The 20533-nt window shown below is 35.8% G+C and overlaps 1 protein-coding gene and 1 pseudogene across 2 annotated transcripts in view; both read left to right on the forward strand.

Moving 5' to 3' along the window:
* TRPC6 (transient receptor potential cation channel subfamily C member 6) overlaps nucleotides 1-20533 on the forward strand; it is a 172553-nt gene that overhangs the window by 98422 nt on the left and 53598 nt on the right. For both annotated transcript variants that reach the window (XM_069079718.1, XM_069079719.1), the window contains exon 2: nucleotides 2155-2929. In XM_069079718.1, the coding sequence (XP_068935819.1) occupies nucleotides 2155-2929 (775 nt within the window). The remainder of the gene's footprint in view (nucleotides 1-2154; nucleotides 2930-20533) is intronic.
* LOC138154764 (sorting nexin-7-like) lies at nucleotides 2952-18904 on the forward strand (annotated as a pseudogene).

The following is a 20533-nucleotide window of genomic DNA, read 5'->3' on the forward strand; positions in this document are numbered from 1 at the left end:
GAGAAGCAAAGTATAAGGATCAAGAAGAGTCCATTAGATTTAACAATTAAGAGATCATTGGTAACTTTGCAGAGAGTTGTTTCAGTTGATTGATGTCAGAAGCCAGACTGCAGAGTTAAGAAGGGAAAGGAAAAGCATAGATCGTAGACAAGCTTCTATAAGAGTTTAGAAAAAAAAGGAGAAGAAATAAAGAACAATAACTAACAAGGATGGATGAATTAAGTGAGGGTTTTTTTGAGGATAGAGTAGTGTGGGTATGTTTGTAGGCAGTAGAGAGGGAACCAATAGACAGGAAGAAATTAAAGATAAGTGAGAATAGATTGATAAAAGAGGAAATTTGGTGATGACAAGATAGAATGGAATCACACATGTAGAGGATTTCCTTGGATAGAAGGGCCACCTCTTTGTGTGAAACAAGGGTGAAGGAGCAGAAAGGGGAAGAAAGCATTTTAGTGGTATGAGATGAGGAAGAGGGGCAAATAGGAAACTCACAATGAATGACCCCATTTTTTTTCAGTGAAGTATGAGTCATGGTTCTCAGCTGAGAGAATGAGGGCAGGGAAGCCATGGTACACTTGAAGTGGGATGAAAAGATTTGGAAGAGTTATTCTGGTGAGTGGGACAAAGAGTCAGTTAGGCAAAAGGTTTGTCTTGCCTCAGTGATGGCCCAGTTGAGATTATGTAACATAATTTGTAGTAGATCCAGTCAACAAAGCTTTTGTAATATAGAAGGAATGTGGAAGAGGAAGTATACCTGTTTTTTCCTGTCTTCTCAAAAAGGCAGAACTAAGAAGAATGAATCACATATATAAATGAGTTAATTGTGGTTTTATATAAAGAAAACTTTTTCCAAAGATTAGAACTATACAATAGTAAATTGGGCTGCCTTCAAAGGAGCTGGTTTCTCCACCAATGGAGATTTCCAAGTAAAGATTATATCAACATTTGTCAGATAATATTTTAGAAGGAATTCTTTTACATGTATGAATTATACTAAGTGTTCCTGAAGTACCTACCAACACTGAAATTCTACATTGTTTTATATTCATTCCTAGCACATCCTGGGGACTATTATAATGTAAATCCTTGAATTACCTGGAACAGCCAAAGATACCTACTTTCTAGGCTCTATGTATACAAATTCTTTTCAATCGACCAAAGTTGAAGGGGTGTATAAAACATAATCTGAGTATTGCTTTTTGCAAAATTTAAATCATGATATAAATGTGATTTTTCTAAATAAGCACTCAAATGAATTAGTATATGATCATTTTGAGTATTCTTCCTAACCGCATGGAATTTAAATGATTCAAGAATACCTATATTCATTCTGTGATGCTTGTCCATATCTTCTAAATTCACCATAGTTGCTTCATTCAACGTATTGGAGGCCCTTCTCCTTTGCTCTGACATTATCAAGATATGAGTGAAGTAATAGATTATCCATCCCTTTCACCATGATTCTGTCTTCTTTTCCCATCATACATTTCTTTGATAATATTCTTACTCTAGTTCTTCTTTGTAGGTCTGTATGCATTATGTGTTGCAAACTTCTTATACCAATACCTCTATTAAATGCCCTCATGATCTATAGAGGTGAGTTGTGATGGCGTTTTCATTGGGAATGATATTCATCCTTTAATTATTTAGAAAATTCACATTAATAAAATAGTATTTTTTATAAACAATACATTTTGTATGTTGTTATTTACAATGCTAGGAGTGAAATGTAATGTATAAATGGAATTTAATGTGATCATATGTATTATATATCACCTATATAATATATTTATTATCATATATCTATATATAAAATATGATATGTAATGTGTATCTGCATTAGAATGAGATATTTATTTCTAAGAATATTTGTTAATTAAATCCACCCTCCCTTTCATATGATCTACATAGGTAGGTTTTGATGGCATTTTCAATTTGAATGTTTTAAATCAACAAGTGCATCATATTTTTAAGGAAATTCTTGGTTAATCCATTAACAAATTAGTGCATTTTAATTTAAAAATAGAGCTAGTCCAGATATAATGATACAGCTGTCTAAAATGCTTCAGGATTTCATTAGATGAGTTGCAGGTCTTACAGTATACTAAAATGCACATAATTTGATTTCTTTGCAATTTTTCTCTTTTGATGCAGTCGGGGCACTGATAACAGACTGGCCCATCGTCGACAGACCATCCTCCGAGAGAAGGGGAGAAGGTTAGCAAATCGAGGACCAGCATATATGTTCAATGACCACTCAACAAGCCTATCTATTGAGGAGGAACGCTTTTTAGATGCAGCAGAGTATGGCAACATTCCTGTAGTGCGAAAGATGCTAGAAGAATGCCTCTCACTGAATGTGAACTGTGTGGATTACATGGGTCAGAATGCTTTGCAGTTGGCTGTGGCCAATGAGCATCTGGAAATTACTGAACTTTTGCTTAAGAAAGAAAATTTGTCCCGTGTTGGGGATGCATTGCTCCTGGCCATTAGCAAAGGTTATGTTCGGATTGTTGAAGCAATCTTAAATCATCCTGCTTTTGCTGAGGGCAAGAGACTGGCAACAAGCCCTAGCCAGTCAGAACTCCAGCATGATGACTTTTATGCCTATGATGAAGATGGAACCCGGTTCTCTCATGATGTTACCCCCATTATTCTGGCTGCCCACTGCCAGGAGTATGAAATTGTGCACACTCTTTTGAGGAAAGGAGCCCGAATTGAAAGGCCTCATGACTACTTCTGCAAGTGTAGTGAATGCAACCAGAAGCAGAAACATGACTCTTTCAGTCACTCAAGATCCAGAATTAATGCCTACAGGGGTCTGGCAAGCCCTGCTTATTTGTCATTGTCTAGTGAAGATCCTGTCATGACGGCCTTAGAACTTAGTAATGAGCTGGCAGTGCTGGCAAACATTGAAAAGGAGTTTAAGGTATGTACGTCATCAGTAGGTGATGTATGCACTGAAAGAATCAAGGCCAAAAGCATCTGATGAGTACTTACTGTGTTCTCATGCCCATGCTAGTAACTATGGAGGGTTAAGAACTACTTCAGGTTGTTAGTGTAGGACTAACAACATAGCCATTCTTGGAAAGCCCAGACATCCTACTCCAGCCCCATTCCCAGAGTTTCTTTATGAGGAAAATGTGGGTGTCAAATTGTTTGGACCCAATCATTGGTTCACATTTTATTCGGTAGTAGAAAACAAGCCTTCCATGGTCATGTAATCATAGATTTAGAGTTACAGGAACTTCAGAGGCCAACAAATCCAACCCCTCATTTTACAAGTGAGAAAACTTAGACCCCTGGGGAGAATATAGTCCTTGCCTTCAGAAAGCTTATAGTATGGCTGGGAAGAATAGACCATTATTGATGAATGTGGATGATCTGGAGGAATTGGAAAAGACTTAATGGAAGAGGCAAGCCTTGAGATAGACTTAGTGGTAAGTAGAATTTGCACCAGTAATGAGGAAAGGGAGTGCATTTCAGTGAGGGAAAAACCATGGGCAAAAAAGGAAATGAAAGTGGTGGGTACAGAGGTCAGAAAGGAGTTCAGTGTGAATGGATTAGAGAATTTGTTTTGTGGACTGAAGGGAGATGAAGCTAGATGGGCAAGGCAAGTCCTAACGATGAATTTCAAAAATGATGAATTTCAAAAGCCTTGAATTTCAGGATAAGAAATTTGCATGTGTTCTCATAAGTCTTTGTTAATATTGAGGAAGGGAGTGGCATGATGGTTAGTGGTTAACTGGACAGATTAAGTGGTTAAGTGGACTAAAAGGTTAATTGGACAGGAGTATAAAGCTAGAATGCAATCTAAAAATCATACATCACATAATAAAATTAAGGAGGGATAATGTCATCATATGTCTGCTGCAGTGAAGTCTGTTTGACATTGTTCATACTAGTGTTTGGTGGGGAAGTAACATGTATACAGTTAAGTAAAGAAAAATAGGAAAAGAGAACAATGTAATCACAAGCTAGAGGGTAAGTATAGGCTTGGCACCAAGAGGAACTATATGCTTGGTAAGTGTACTTTGCATAAAGGAACATGGCATGTGTATGTTGAGGGAGGGGATGTCTGTTATTTTAATTGTAAATATAGTTTCTGAGGGAAATTTGATTATGTATGAGTTGGAATATTTCTGAAAAATCAGAAAAGGATTAATATGGATATCTGTTAAAAAGGATAAAGGAAGAAATCCTAAGCCAATGAATAGGTCAACTTGATTTCCATGCATGAAAAGAACTTGAACCTGTTAGCTTCAAACCACATATCTATCCAGACCCACTCTCCTAGTGTGATAGACTTATTGTGGTTATGGGAGTCTTCCAGTAGCTGCTTCAGGTTATAAGTTCAGGACTTGTAGGCAATGTAACCATTGATAGTAAGCTCAGACATCCAACCCCAGCTGCATCCTGACAGCTTCTTCACAAGCAAAAAGGTTGGATATCAAATGGGTTGGACCCATTCACTAGTTGCTATTTTATTCTGTCCTAGAATGACACACCCACCAGCATCATAGGATCATAGATCTGGAATGAGAAGGAATTTAGAGACCATCAAATCCAACCTCTCATTTTACAAGTGAGGTCTGTAGAGATTAGGTAACTTGCCCAAGGTCACATGGATAGCAAGCATAAGTAACATTTGATCCCAGGCCACAGGACTCTGGAGCTAGTCTTCCTTTGTCAATATAAGTATTCCTTCCCCACAGCAAAATCCATTTTTGGCCTCATTCTTCACAATCTCTGCTGGAGACAAGAGGGACCAAGGTCTCCTTTCATCCTGGACACAACTTCTACAATGCGCATGTATAAGCTCAGATAGGCAACTCAAAGAAAGTTGCATGCCAGTATCATTCCAATTTATAGGGACCCTAAGGACAGGCTAGTTGCCCTTCCATATCTGGCAAACTATGGGAAGATTGATAAAGCAGAATCAGCAAACACGTGGTACAGTGGGGGAGAGGGGAACAAACAAACCCTATGATGGGAGTTAGGAGACCAATGTTCTAAGATGTCATCAACTAGTTAAGAGATGTTGGACATTCTATTTCATGTCTGTTGGCCTCAGTTTTCACATCTGTAAAATGTGGAGGTTGGATTAAACTGTCTCTAAGATTTTTTATTGCTTCAGGTAAAGGTCACATGGGTTGGAGGTGGGAACTTATTCCTCACTAAACTACTCCTACTCTTTTAGGGGACCAAAAAGCATGTGAGTTAAGTATAAACCAGTGGCCTTGACACACTTAAACTTTTTTCTTTAAACCTGGGAAAGTTTTTACATTAAAAACTGTTAAAAAAAACAAAACAGAACAAACTTGAGTTACAATGAGAAGTCATCATGGGATTGGAGGCTTTTTAATTTCTTTTTTTAGACAAAGACTAAGCAATGTATTAGTGACAGAAAACAAGAATTACTGCAAATGGAGAAAGGCCCACAGACCAGCAGATGACAAATCCTAAGGGGAATATGTAACATAGTATCCCAGTTTGTAGCTAACACAAAGCAACTTCTAGAGTAACAAAAAATACTGATATTATAGAAATAAACTCTTGGAAGATTAACAGTGTTAATGATGTTGGTGACCTTGACCTTTTAGATGGGCTTCATCTAGGAAAAAAGGAAGGCAGTGTGTTTAGGTGAAAAAGCCAGGCTTGACCTGATTTAGAAAGTGACAAACTCTAAGTCATAACTCAAACCCCACAGAATCTTAGAGTTAGATTGTATTTTAGAGGCTTTGTAGCTCAACCCATAAATTGCTGAATAAATCCACTCTATGACACCCCTTGGTTATCATGAATGTCTCTAGTAGGAACACAGAAACCATTACCTCACAAGTTAGTCGACTCCATTTTTAGATGTTTAATCATTAGAAGTGGTTTCATTTGTATTGAGATAAAATCTGCCACTCTGAAAATTCTACCTGTTGTTCCTAGTTCTGCTATACAAGTGTAGTGCAGTGGGAAGAGGGAAGGATTGGGAGGTCAAAGGACATGGGTTCAAATCCTGTCTCTGCCACTTAACTACCCATGTGACCTTTAGGAAAGGCAATGTGGTATAGCAGAAAGCAAAACTGAGCTAGAGTCAGAGGAACTGGGTTCTAATCTCACCTCTGCCACTTATTACCTTTGAGATCTTGAACAAGTCACTTAACTACCCTGTACCTCACTTTCCTCAGCTGTAAAATGAGGCATTTGAACCGGGTGGTCTCTAAAATACCCTTTGGCTTAAACTCTTTGATTTTAAGGTCCTATGATCTTGAAGAAGCCACTTCACTTCTGTGGTTCTGTGTCTTCAACTATAAAATAAGAGTTGGGAAAGATAACTTCAGAGGCCCCTTCTATCTCTAAATCTGTGATCCAATGAAGCCATACTCCTCTTCCAAAAGATAGCCCTTCAGATAATTTGAAGATAGATACAAGGTTCCTTTTCTTTAGGTGAGACTTCTCCATTTCTTTCAATTTTCTTCATGTGATATGGATTGACGTCCTATCACCATCCCCTTCAACTTCTTTGGGACATAGTTCCACTTTCTAATATTTAGTACAGTACCTGGCACATGGTAGGCATTTAATAAATGTTCATTGACTTAAAGTAAGTGACCTGTCAAAGTCCTTCTTTAAATGTAACACAAAGAATTAAACACAGTATTCCAAATGTAGGATGAGTCAGAGAGTCTATAGTAGGATTATTACTTCCCTTGTCTTGAACTCTATATTAAGTCAACAACCATCGACTAAGTGCCTACTATGTGCCACAGACCATGCAGCATTGGCGATGAAAAGAAAAGTAAACATAATTTCTGCCCTCAAGGAACTCAGCACAGATCTGTATATTTATCCCTATTCCTTTTTATCCTGTCAGATTCAACCCATTGTTCTAACCTGCCAAGATCTTTTGGATAACTTTTGTCAGCAAACATATACATTGTTCCTTTTCTTTGCCCAAAGGATTAAAATAATTGTAGGCATTTCTCTGAGCACATACAAGCAACAGTAAACACACATACAATAGCATGATATTAACTTAGTGACCACAGAAAAAGGTGTTATTAACAGAAAGCAGAATCTTGCCTTTGTACAAACCACAGAGCATATTCACCAGAAAAACTATAAGCAGTTTTTATGTAATGAAATAGCAGGAAGTCCACAGAAGAACAGCTAAAATGATCAGGAGTAGAAGGACATTCATATAAAGGTGGCCTTTTAAAAGCTTCTATTTTATTTTTATTTTCAGTTCCATATTCTCTCCCTCCAGCTCTTCCCAAAAAAATGAGAAGGCAATAAATGATACCCATTTTAAAATGTATGTGTGTCTGTGTTTGTGTGTGGGTATAGTCGTGCAAAGCATATTTCCTCATTAGCCTTGGCCCAAAATAAATAAACAAGCAAATAAATAAATGAACAAATAAATGAATAAAAGAAAAGAAAAAGAAAGAGAAAAATATCCTTCAGTTTGCACTCAGAGTGCATCAGTTCTCTATCTAGACATGAATAACATTTTTCATCATGAGTCTTTTGGAACTGATGTGGCTCATTTTATTGATTTGAGTTTCTAAGTCTCTCACAGTTGATTATCATTACAATATTACTGTTACTGTTGACATTGTTCTCTTTTGCTCACTTCAGATTGCATCAGTTTATATTTTTCCCATTTTTTCTGAAACCACCCCCTTCATAATTTCTTACAGCATAATAGTATTTTATCACAATAATGTACCATAACTTGTTTAGCCATTCCCCAATTGCTGGGTATGCCCTTAGTTTCTAATTCTTTGCCTCCACAAAAAGAGCTGTTATAAGTATTTTTTTGTATATATGAGTGCTTTTCCTTTTTCTTTGATCTCTTTAGGTATAGAACTAGTTGTGATATTGCTGGGTCAAAGGATATGCACAGTTTTATAGCCCTTTGGGCATAGTTTCAAATTATTCTCCAAAATGATTGGATCAGTTCATAGCCTCACCAAGTGTGCATACACCAACACCATACCTGTTTTTCTATATCCCTTCCAAACATTTGTCATTTTCCCTTTCTGTCACATTAGTCAATTTGATAGGTGTAAGGTGGGATGTTGGAGTTTTAATATGCATTTCTTTAATTATTCATTATTTAGAGTATTTTTCACATGACCATTGATATCTTTGAATTATTTCTCTGAAAACTGCCTATTCTGTGGCTATAATATTCCTGGAAATTTTCATTTGATATTTCAGGAGGTGACCAGTAGATTTTTTCATTTTCTACTTTGCTTTCTGGTTTCCTTTTTAATTTCTTTAAATATGATGTCTAGGCTTTTTTTTTTTTGGTTATATTATGGATTTCAGGTAGTTTGATAATTATTTACATTATCTTTTCTTAGTCTGTTTTCAAGACCAGTTTTTTCTTATATTTCACATTTTCTTCTGTTTTTTTTTAATTTCATTGATTTTGTTTTATTGTTTCTTGATGTTGCATGGGGTCATTAGCTTCCACTTCACCAGTTCTTACTTTTAAGGAGTAAGGTTCTTCAGTGAGTTTTTGTACTTATTTTATCATTTGGTCAATCTTAATTTTAAGGAGTTATCTTAAAAGTTATGTTAAAAGTAAAAATATGTTTAAGAAATATTTTAGTGCCTCTTTTATTAAGTTAATAATTCTCTTAAAGAAGAGTTTAGATAATTTTCTTGATAATGATGTATAATATTGTTTAGACTATGGCTCTAACCTTATAATTTGACATTACAGAAAGTAACCATATTATCCTATTATGTTCCCTTGATGTGACTGTCATAGATAAGAGAAATAGACTGAGTGGGCCTTTAGTTCATCCCAGGATGACATTATGTTAATATATTTTGGGGACAAATTCTTTCAGGACAAAAAGAGGAGAAATAGGAAATGGTACACGGAAATATCTCTAAAGTATGCACTTGCTGACTGTATCATTGAGATAAAGGATAAATGACCTTCTATTTGGCTACTTAGCAATTACAAAGTAGCTAAAGGCAAAGAAAGATGTCCTTCTTCTCCTCTCCCAAACTCTTTCTTGTGCCTTAGTTTATATCTTGTTCTCAACAATTGATCAAGTTGTATGCTAATTAAACATTAAAAACATTTCTCTAATATTTATAGCACCTCTTTTTGTGGTGGCTAAAAATTGGAAATAAAAGAGATGCTCATCAATTGGGGAATGGCTAAACAAGTTGTGGTATATGATTTGTAATGGAATATTATTGTGCTATCAGAAATGACAAAGATGATTTCAGAAAAACCAGGAAAGCCTTAGATGAACTATAGATAGTAAAGTGAACAGAACCAGGAGAACATTGTACACAGTAACATCAATATTGTTCGATGAAGAACGGTTAAAAATTGCTATTTTTAGTAATACAATCCAAAAGAACTAATGATGAAGCATACTATTCACCTACAGAGAAAGGGCTGATAAGGTTTGATTACAGACTGAAACATGCTATTTTTCACTTTCTAATATGGAAATATTTTGCATTAAAAATTATCTTCAAACATAAATTAATTTTACACTAAATGTAATTCACTGTCATAACATTGCTGGAAGTTCATTTTTCTTTGTATTCTGTCTTCTTTTGTCTTCATGTCCTTATAGAAAAATAATACATAGACTCACAAGATGGAAGGACCACCAGAGGCCATCTAGTACAACTTAAATACAAATAAGAATTCTTTCTACAACATATCTACTGTATAACTTACGAATCAATCAGTCTTGAATCCACTCAAACTGTGTCATCCTTTGTTTTGTTTTGTTATTTTGTTTTTGCTTTTTGGAGGGGGGAAGGTAGGGCAATTGGGGTTAAGTGACTTGCCCAAGTTCACATGGCTAGTTTTTGTGTTAAGTGTCCGAGGCCAGATTTGAACTCAGGTCCTCCTGACTTTAGGGCTGGAGCTCTATTCACTGCACCACCTAGCCGCCCCACCTGTATCATCTTTTAACTTATCTCTCTCCATCTTGATGACACAGCTACCATTGTCAAATGCCTTGTTAAAACCCAGGCATACTAAATCTATAACATACCTCTGATTTAATAACCTATAATAAAAAGGAAATTAGTTTAGTCTAGCATGATTTGTTCTTGATGAACCTATATTGGCTCAAAGTGTTCAACACTTCCTATATTTCGGGAGGGACATTGACAAAGCAGAGTATATCTATCCTAAGAACTCTCAAATCTTCTATGTCTTAATGTCTTCTATAATTTTGCCAGGAAGTGAAGTCAAAGTCACCAGCCTAGAGCTTGAAGAATTCATCTTTTTCCCCTTTGAGAAAATTTGGGCTACATTCACTCACCTCTAATCTTACTCTATCCTCTTTCAGAAACCATTAAGAATGACTTTGCAAACACTTTCACAAAATATTTTGGTTATCTTATGATATTTTTCTATTCCTGATGACAAACTCATTCTGAAAAGAAACATCCTGTTTTATCAATTCTTCACTTATCTTGAGTTTTTTATTCCCTTATCCAATTCTGTTTTATGTTTTCCAAGTCTAAAATACCATCCCTATACATTATTGGTAACTGAGAATGTAGTTCTGCCTTCTCTCATCATTCTATATACCCTGACTAGAAGTTGTGTCCAATTTTTGGTCTTCCTTTAGCAACAAACAAAAAGCTCTCATTTCATCATGGTGTTGTCTCCTTAGGGCTGCATTGTTCCTGACATTATTCTTAAGAGGGTATGTATGACACTTTTTATTATTTATTCTCAGTAACCTTCTTTTGCTCTTAGCTACTTTATACCTCTTTTTAAAAAGTTCAAGGTGATTGAAGAGTTATCAGAATCACAGATTTAGAGCTAGAAAAAAACCACTACATTTTATAAATGAGGAAAGGAATGCCTCAAGAGGTTAAATGCCCAGGGTCACATAGTAAATGTCTGAAACAGAATTTGAACCCAGATCTTTAGGTCCTGTTTTTCAGGCTGACTCTCAGATGGAGATGCCTGTATATCCACAAGGGTTTCTTTAGGCAATCTCTCCCTTTTTATTCTTTTTTTTTAAGCAATTGGGGTTAAGTAACTTGCTCAAGGTTACACAGCCACCTGGGTGTGGTGCTAAGTATCTGAGCCCGGATTCAATCCCCAGGTCATCCTGACACTGGGGCCTGTGCTCTTACTCGCTGTACTACCTGGCCACCCCTACCTTTTTATGCTTATTGTAGTAAAATGTGATTACAACATCAATAATTGCCATATTTCTACAGTCAAATTCTCCTATAAAATTGCTGACCAGAACTGTCTATATAACCTTTCTCTGAACTTTTTAAAAAATTAATTCTTCCTAAATATAGCATATGCATCAAACTGTGGTTGGTCTTCTCTTTATTATCTATCAAGAAATTTGAGGTCACTTCTTGAAAATCCCATTACTTCTACTTGTTATTCAATAACTTCCTCTTTATTGGGGTGAACTAAGCCCAGAACAGCAGTTCTCTTTTCACTTCCTTCACCATTTGAAGAATGAAATTATCACAAGTCAAGAATTTAGTGTTTGTTCTGTCTTTAACAGTGACAAAAACTATCAGGCATTCAGATAATGGATCCCTTCATTCTGCCTACCAACATATACAGATCTCTCCTAATTTAAAACAAATAGATACAAACACAAACATAGCTCCACCCTGCCATCCCCTCAAGTTGTTTTCCTATGTAATTTCTCCTTTTTCTCAGCTAAACTCTTAGCGATTGTTCTACACTTATTGCCTCATTTTCTTGTCCCTCATCTCACTTCTTCACCCATGACATTTCTGTCTTTGACCCCCAAATTCACTTAACATTGTTCTCATCTGGGTTATTTGTGATCTCTTAATTTGTTGTTGTTGAGTTGTTTTTCAGTTGTGTCCAACTCACCATGACCCTATTTGGAGTTTTCTTGGCAAAAATACTGAAGTGATTTGCCATTTCCTCCTCCAGCTCATTTTACAGATGAGGAAACTGAGGCAAACAGGGTTAAGTGACTTGCCTAGGATAACATAGCTAGTAAGTGTCTGAGGTCAGATTTGAACTCAGAAGGATGAGTATTCTTGACTCAAGGCCCAGAATTATCTGATGCATCACCTAACTGCCCCATTTGTTCAACCCAATTAAAAAAATCAGTTCTTATGTTTCTTGACCTCCCTACAGTATTTAACAGCATTACCTCCCCTCTTCTGGATAGCCTCTCCCTTCTCTGAATTTTTGAGATGCTGCTCATTATGCATTTTCTAAGCTATTTGGCTGCTAAATCACATTTGTAGAATCATTATTTACATGTCAATGTACCCTATGGCTCTATCTTGGGCTGCCTTCTCTGCCTTCTCTCCTTTCTACATGCTCTCTCTTAGGGAACTTATTAGATCCCTTGGTTTCAACTACCATCTGTCTACAGATGGCTCCCCAATTTAAAACTCCAGCCCTCATCTTTTTTCTGAGCTTTAGTCCCATATCTCCATCTACCTGCTGGACATCTCCACCTGGACACCTCAAAGACATCTCAAATGCAACTTGTCAAAACCAGAACTCATTATCTTAACCACTAAACATGCCCCTTCTTCCTTTTAATTGTGTTTCAGTTTCTATATCTTTCAACTGCCAAGTCTTATTAATTTTACCTCTATAACTCTCACATCCCTTTCCTTTTCTCTACTCACATAGCTATTAACTCAATTTAAATTCTGCATACCATATCCCTTAAACTGTTAGAGTAACCTCCTAATGGGTTTCCATGTTTCTATGTTTCTCCAGTCTAATCAATCCATCATGCATCAAAATTGCAATATAGATATTTTCAAAGAACAGGAATGATGTTGTCACACCCTTTAGAAACTTTACAGCTTAGGAGTATCTGCTGGAACCAAACAGTGTTCTGACAGAGTTTGAGGATTTAAAATCACCCAGATACCTCAATAAGACATCTGAGTAGGATATTAGTGAATAATTCTATATGTGATTTTGCATATATAACTAGTAAATTCTTGTAAACACTTATTTGAATCCACTTAAATTATTTGCTTTATTCAATATCTTGGGCTAAAGACTGTCTTTATGTTTCCTTTCATTTTCTACTTTAAAGCTTCAGAAAATCCCTTCAGGTTCTTTGCTTCTCATATGTGGTTGTTTCTTCCATCTTTTCCTACTGCACTATGTCTTTCGAATAACTGCTTCCACACAATATTTCAGTGCACTGACATTTTGGTTCTGTAAAAGATGAAGTGTAGGGTTGGTATGTTCTAGTACGCATGTTCAAAAACAAGGTGATTTTTCAAAAGAGTAGATGTTCCTTAAGGATATATCTATGTCAAAGTGAAATTTCTTTAAGTAGAAAATCAGTCTGGTTGTCTTGGATCAGGCCTTAACAGGGACAAAGAGAAGCAAACCATTCCCACTGAGTTCAAAATAACTTGTACTGTAGGCACCAGCAGAAGATTCATACTCCTCAAATTGAATGCACATACCTAATAAGAACTGGAAAGACTTTTGTCATTCAGTATTAATTGCCATTATATAGGCGAGTAGAAAGCCAACACTGGGAAAATTTCCATTGAAAATAATTTTTATCTCCGTAGAACTTAGAGATTGATTATTCAAGCACAATAATTTAGCTAATTAAAAGGCTTCAAAACTTAATCTATTCTGTGAATCCTTGACTTTTTAAAATTCAGTGCAATTGAGAGAAACATGGACAAACTTTTGTGAACTGATTTAAAGTAAAGCAAGCAGAACCAGGAAAACTTATATATGTGTGTATGTATGTGTATATGCATACATGTAAATATATATATGTATGTGCATGTTATATATGTGTGTATGTATATTTGTTGTTGTTCAGTCATCTTAGTCATGTCTGACTGTATTTTCATTTGGGGTTTTCTTGGCACAGATATTGGAATGGTTTGTCATTTCCTTCTCCAGTTCATTTTGCAGATAAGGAAACTAAGGCAAACAAGGTTAAATGACTGACCCAGAGTCATGCAGCTAATAAGTGTCTGAGGCCAGATTTGAACTCAGGAAGATGAGACTGCCTGGCTTGAGGCCCAGCCCTCTATCCACTGTATCACCCAGGTGCCTGTGTATATATATCTGTATATAGATATAAAACATTTATATGTAAATGCACATATGCACCATATATAGCATGTGTATATAGTGTGTGTAATATATATGTACAATTGTATATACAAAGATACACACAACATATATGATACATTTTTGGTATAATGTATCATATCAGATATGGTAGCTATATATGCATATCATATAATTTATTCACTACATATATCATATATGATTTCTAGATATTATATACACACATATATACATACACAAATATATGCATGCATACAAATATATGCATATACATATGTGTGTGTATCTCACAACTAAAAGGAAGCCAAACAGTACATATCTATAATCTTTGCCCCTAGAGAAAGTATGAGGAAATATACCTTCCTCCTTTTCTTGGAAAGGTAGGAGACTAATTATATGGAATGTTATTAAACTCTGTATACTCTCAGATGTGACTTGTTGGTTTTCTTTAGCTCTTTCCCTTTATTACAAGGGAAGCCTCTCTCAGTGGCAGTGGGGGAATACATCTGAAAACAACTATCTGGCAAAAAAAAATCATCACTAGAGGCTTCATATAGGAAGAGGTAAAGAATATTAGATTAAGGTCAATACCAACGATGCCAAGAAGATACAAAGACACAGGAAAAGAATAGTCAGAATATCTCACAATGTCTTTGTCTTTGATTTTTTGCTTTAAATCAATGTCTAATTTCTTTTAAATATTCTTTTAGAATATGTTTAATGCAATTTAGCCGATATTTATTAAGCACTTAGTACAGCATGAAAGGCACTGTCCTAGGTATGAGGGGAGACACAAAGAGGAATATTTCCTGCCATCAAAGAGTTTATAGTGTAGTAGAGGGGATAAAAACATGTAAAGAAGTTTATTAATATACATATAATAATGAAGATTATTTTTTCTGGGAAAGGAGTCTATGACGGAACAACCTCCCTGACTGCCCTCAGTAGATTTGGGTTCAAATAATTTAAAGCACCTGTTCTGCAGTCAGTTCCTAAGTCCTAAGTTCCACCCAGCAGATAGGACCTTGTTTTTGTTTTTGTTTTTCTAATATACTTCCTCATAACACTGACAAAATTCTCCACTTCCTCATATCTTTACACATACAGAACCAACCTTAAGCCAAGTGCATCTGAAGAGAGTCTGAAATTGGTAATAAGATTGACAATCCTGACAATTAATCATTGAACTTAACTATTTGGACTTGAAAGGAATTAAAATTTCATAAGAACATTACAACTCCCTCTCTTCTATGTAGCTAGGTTTACCAGTGGATAGAATATTAAAGTTGGAATCAGGAAGATTTGAGTTCAAACCCTTCTTCAGACATTTAGCTAGTGGCCCTAGTCAAGTCATTCAGCTTCTCTAAGACTTAGTTTTCTCATCTGTTAAATTGAGACAATAACTACACTTCTGTCACAGGGTTGTTGTGAGGCTCAAATAAGGTAATTTATATAAAACAAAAGCATAATATAATGCTAGCTAATATTATACAAGGCCTCATTAAGATAAACCTTTAAAAATTAGATGTATGATCTGTTTGCTGCTTCACATGCATTTTAAATATCAGTGCTTGAAAAGGACCATCTACCTTTAAAAAATTAACAATTGAAGTCTTTTGCAAAAAAACAAAACAAAAACAGAACACCTTCTTATATTTTATCTGTTAGTTACAATTTTCCATTTAAAGGACCCCAGATCCCATACTGTACATAAATGACTGGCTTGTTAAGTTTACATTTTAAATATTGCCATGTGAATTTTGGGGAGGGGAGATTTCAAGCTTTACATATAGATTTCCTGGGAAGGAAATGTAAGTAAAAGACTAAAAAGAAATACTTTTTGTTGTTATTAGTATGGGTTGCTTCTGGGAGGACGCTTCACCATTTAGTCTGAAATAACTTTGAACACCAAATCATTTAAGTATACAAGGCATTTTGTATTTCACTCATAAAGACCTGTTTAGTACCGACAGGTTTATCCTAAGCATTTTTAAAAAGTCTATTTTGTTTTATTTCCTTTATTGATATTTATTTCTACAAACATTTATCATGTCTCCTTCCCACTGCTCTTCTCCAAATAATAAAAAAAGAAAAAGAAAGCCCTTATGACATACATGCATAATTCATCCAAACAAATTATCCACAGGTCTTGTCCAAAAATAAATTTTTCATTCTGTGTTTTAAGTATAACGGGCTCTATGTTTCATATCCAGTCCTCCTGACTTGTTTATTGTTGCATTATTCAGAGTTCTAATGTCTTTCAATGTTCTTTTGCTCATGATGTTGTTTATGGTATAAATTGTTTTCCTGGTTCTACTCTCTTCACTCTCCATCAATTCATAAAGGTTTCCCTAATTTCCTATGGAACTATCAATTTCATCATTATATATTACTATAATATTTCATTTTATTCACAAACCACCATTTCTTCAATCATTCTTCAAAAGGTAGGGACCCCCTTAGTTTCTAGTTTGGGGACTACCACAAAAAGAGCTGCTAAAAATGTTCTTATACACACAGATCCTTTTTTAAAACCTCTTTTGATATTACCCTAGACTTGAAGAATAGTGCAAATTTGTACCATCTTACCTTTCAGGTAGTGAAATTCCAGAGATCAGAGGGTCACCTTTATAACTGTATTACTTAAAAAAAAACCAGAACCATCAAGCAATTGGCATTCTCCATGAGAAGCCAAATACATTTAGTTCTTTCAGAGTTCCATAGTATTTTATATGCATATCAAGAAATTGCTCATTGGATGGGCCTTTCAGCATCTCCTTTTAGGAAACTAGCCTCAGATGGCTCATAAGGTTGTGACATCCTGAGAGTTAGCTGACTTTGCTTATCTTGTTAAAAACAGACAGATGGGGTTATGCAGACATGGCTGTTTCTTGGTGGCCCTGTTTACACTTTTGGAGCAGCTGCCTGATTAGCAGCTGTGTAATTGAACTCTAAGCAGCAGGATGGGCTTCACTTTGATTTACCAATTTATTTCTGTAGAATTTACTCCAGGGCAAAGTAGCCTTTGGGTCAGTTAACATTTATCAAAAGTCTGCTTTGAGAGAGTAATGAAGGAAATCACTGTAAAATGTAAAGCACCATTATTATTTCTGGTATTGTTGACATTCTAATATTGCAAATTGTGTCATATCTTGTTGCCATTTTTTGTTATTATTGTGTAGACCTTTGATTTTGTTGTTAGATGATGCGAGGGCATTTTTTCCACCAATGCAGATATATAATCTATCTACTAGTGTTAGCTACTAGCACACAGAGATTAAATGATTTATCCAGGCCCCAGTTCTCTTTTACTAAGACCAGTTCTTTGTCATAACTATATTATTCTATTTCATCATTAATGACCATAAGCAGATGAATTTCTTACTCTTGGGGAGTGTCAAGATCAATGGAGAAGAAAAGACTTATGAAAAAAGGCCAATTATTACATATCATAAAATAAATGTTACCATACACACAGATGGGATGGATGGTGAGAGCTGGGCACTACAGCCCTTCTCCCTGGTTCTCCCAGGCAGAGCAGTGGTGGGGTAGGCAGAAGCACTGGGGATAGCCTTTGTGGTGTCTGTGAGACTGCAGTCCTGCTGCAACTTAAGGTGCTGGAACTAGGTGAGGACAAGGATACCATGAAGATCTTCAGCAAAGATGTTTCCCTGATGGACATGAACTGTTTTAGGCTTTTGATGCTGACATCTCCTTTATCCGTGATAAACCAATACAAGTTTGAAAATGAATCAGACTTGAAGGACCTTTTCATTACACTTGATGATCCCCAAAGTCACATTACTACAGTTGAAACTTTCATCACCTACAGAGTTACAACTAAGGGATGAATTTGATTCTAGTGAATTTGAAGTTCAAGGAAATTATCAAGATTTCTTTTGGTTAAAGGGAAAACTTGAAGAAATACATCCCATCCTCATTATTCCTTCTTTGCCAGAAAAATTCATAAAGAAAGGCATGGTGGAATGGTTTAATGATGTCTTCATTGAGGCTTGAAGAAAGGCACTGCATAAATTTTTAAATAGAATTGCTGATCACCAAACTTTACTTTCAATGAAGACTTCTAAGTTTTTCCTACTGCACAAGCCTGGGAACTCTCTTCTCACAAGAAACAAGTTCTTGGATTGCTTAGCAGGATGGGGCAGACAGTCATAGCTGTAGCTTACTTAGTGAGAGGAACTAAAAAACTGCCTAGCTGAAATGAATAATTATGCTGGGACATTTAACCAGGAGATAAGCTTGATAGACGAAATATCTCAGAGAATTTACAAGGAAGAAAAGGAGTCTTTTGAGGAAATGAAGGAATATAGACCAATCTACACCTGGTGGTATATCAGAAGAGGATCTGGTCAACTCCTTGAAAGGTTTGGCCAGCTACACTGGTAAGTGTTGTAAGGCCACTGAAAGAGGAATATCTGACCTTTCAGAAACACTGCTTCCAGTTGTACATGAATGTTCTTTATAGTGAAATATTTATGGGAGTTATGAAAAGAAGAGATTAAATTCAAGCAAAGCTAGGTTCCAGAGTTGAAGCTTTGACTTACAAAAAAGGCTGAAAAGGAGTTGCTTACAGAAAAGATTAGAAAACTAGAAGATAGGGTAGAATGTGATAATAATGCTCTGAAAGCTGAATGGGACAGATGGAAACAAAGCATGCAAAATGATATCAAGTTGGCATTTACAGATATGGTATAGGAAAAAATCAGCTACTATGAACAGTGCCTTGCCACAAGGGAGTCCTTCCTTAAAACACAAACCCATCTTCATCTGGAAGAAATATCTGAAGATAAACCTTGAGCATACCCAAGGACTTTTTGCCTAACCTTTGGTGATATAGTGCCTACCACCCCAAAGGCTTTTATGGGGTGGGCTGTCTCGTGTTAGCTGTGTGCTGTAGATAAATCACCTAAAGCAGCATGGCACAATGGAGATAGTACTGAACTTGGAGCTATATATGGGACCTGACTACATTTTTTCAGCTCTGATACTTAATACCTATATACCTATGGTCAAGTCACCTATTTTCTCTGGGCCTCAGTTTCCTCAGCTTCAAAGTGAAAGAGTTGAGCCAGAAATCCTTCAAGGTCCTTTCTAACTGTAAATGTAGAATCCTATAGCAAATATAAACTGGTTATTTTATATGCTCTCTATTGAGATAGACCAACAATGAAATAGAAGTGCAACATACATTATTATGTTTATTCAATAATGGGTTCTTAGACAAATTAGTCCTATTTCAAGTGGTCTCTGGATTCTCCAGATTCCTTCATCTTCAGATTGTGCTAGGCAGATGCCAAGGTCCTTTCAACTCAAATTGCATGATAATGTGATTCTGATAATGTGGTTCTCCATGCTAAAGGAACAGACACAGTGGGCCCAATTGATAGAAAAGTGAATGGTTTTGTTGTGTTTGTCTGCCGTCACAATGTGAGTGATCAGAAATCCCTTGGATAGCTTCATGAGACACCAGAGATCCACAGAACAGACATTTAGGAACACTACGCTATATCACTGCTAACATTCCTTCCAGCTTTGAAATTCTAATAGTAATGAGCTAAATGCTAGCTTTCCCTTCAGAGAAAATAAAACCCCAAATACCATTCTGTGATCTGTAGAGAGGAGAAGCACACTTTGGGACCAAAGTTATTTGTCATCTGTTCTTCTTTATGGTCTCTAAATTACATGGGGCCAGTGATTCTAGTTTAGTGGTTCTGGTGGTTGCTGATGCTGTCAAAGCCAGGGCTGAGAGATGGAACTTAAACTCTTCTAAATCCTATTTAGTCGATCTTTAACTGATATAGTGATACCAGCTGGGAAGAAGGGAAAATTAAGTAGAACATGATTGGCATATTTTTTCCCCTCTTGTAATGAGAATTCAAAACTCTAGGCCCACCATTTGAAATCATCAGTAAGGAAACTTCTACAATGAAGAGCACAAATCTCAATTATCCTGTAATTCCTGGAGGTCTTTAAGTAAAGGTCATATGATTATTTGTTGGAGATGTAGAGGGAATTCTTCTTCAAGTATGTATTGGACTTAATGGACTTGGAGGTCCCTTCCAACTCTGAAATTTTGTGATGACATGAAACTGTATTCCCTAACCCTCCTTCTCTTTGCAGAGATGGGAGAACAGATTTGTAGCACTACATGAATGTCAAACTTAGCTATTTTATTTATTCATTCATTCATCTATTTATTTATTTATTCATTCATTCATCCATTTGTTTATTTACTTATTTATTTGTTTGTTTGTTTGTTTGTTTATTTATTTATTTTGCTTTTTGGAGGGCAATTGGGATTAAGTAATTTGCCTAAGGTCATATGGTTAGTTTGTGTGTGTGTGTGTGTGTGTGTGTATGTGTGTGTGTTAAGTGTCAAACTTAGATATTTTAGTTGGTTTTACAGAACTGTTTTGTTATCAGAGA

The sequence above is a fragment of the Petaurus breviceps genome, unplaced genomic scaffold (genome assembly GCF_028583685.1).
Source record: "Petaurus breviceps papuanus isolate PSGF00001 unplaced genomic scaffold, PetGlider_PUasm1.0 91133, whole genome shotgun sequence".
NCBI classification, from domain to species: domain Eukaryota; kingdom Metazoa; phylum Chordata; class Mammalia; order Diprotodontia; family Petauridae; genus Petaurus; species Petaurus breviceps.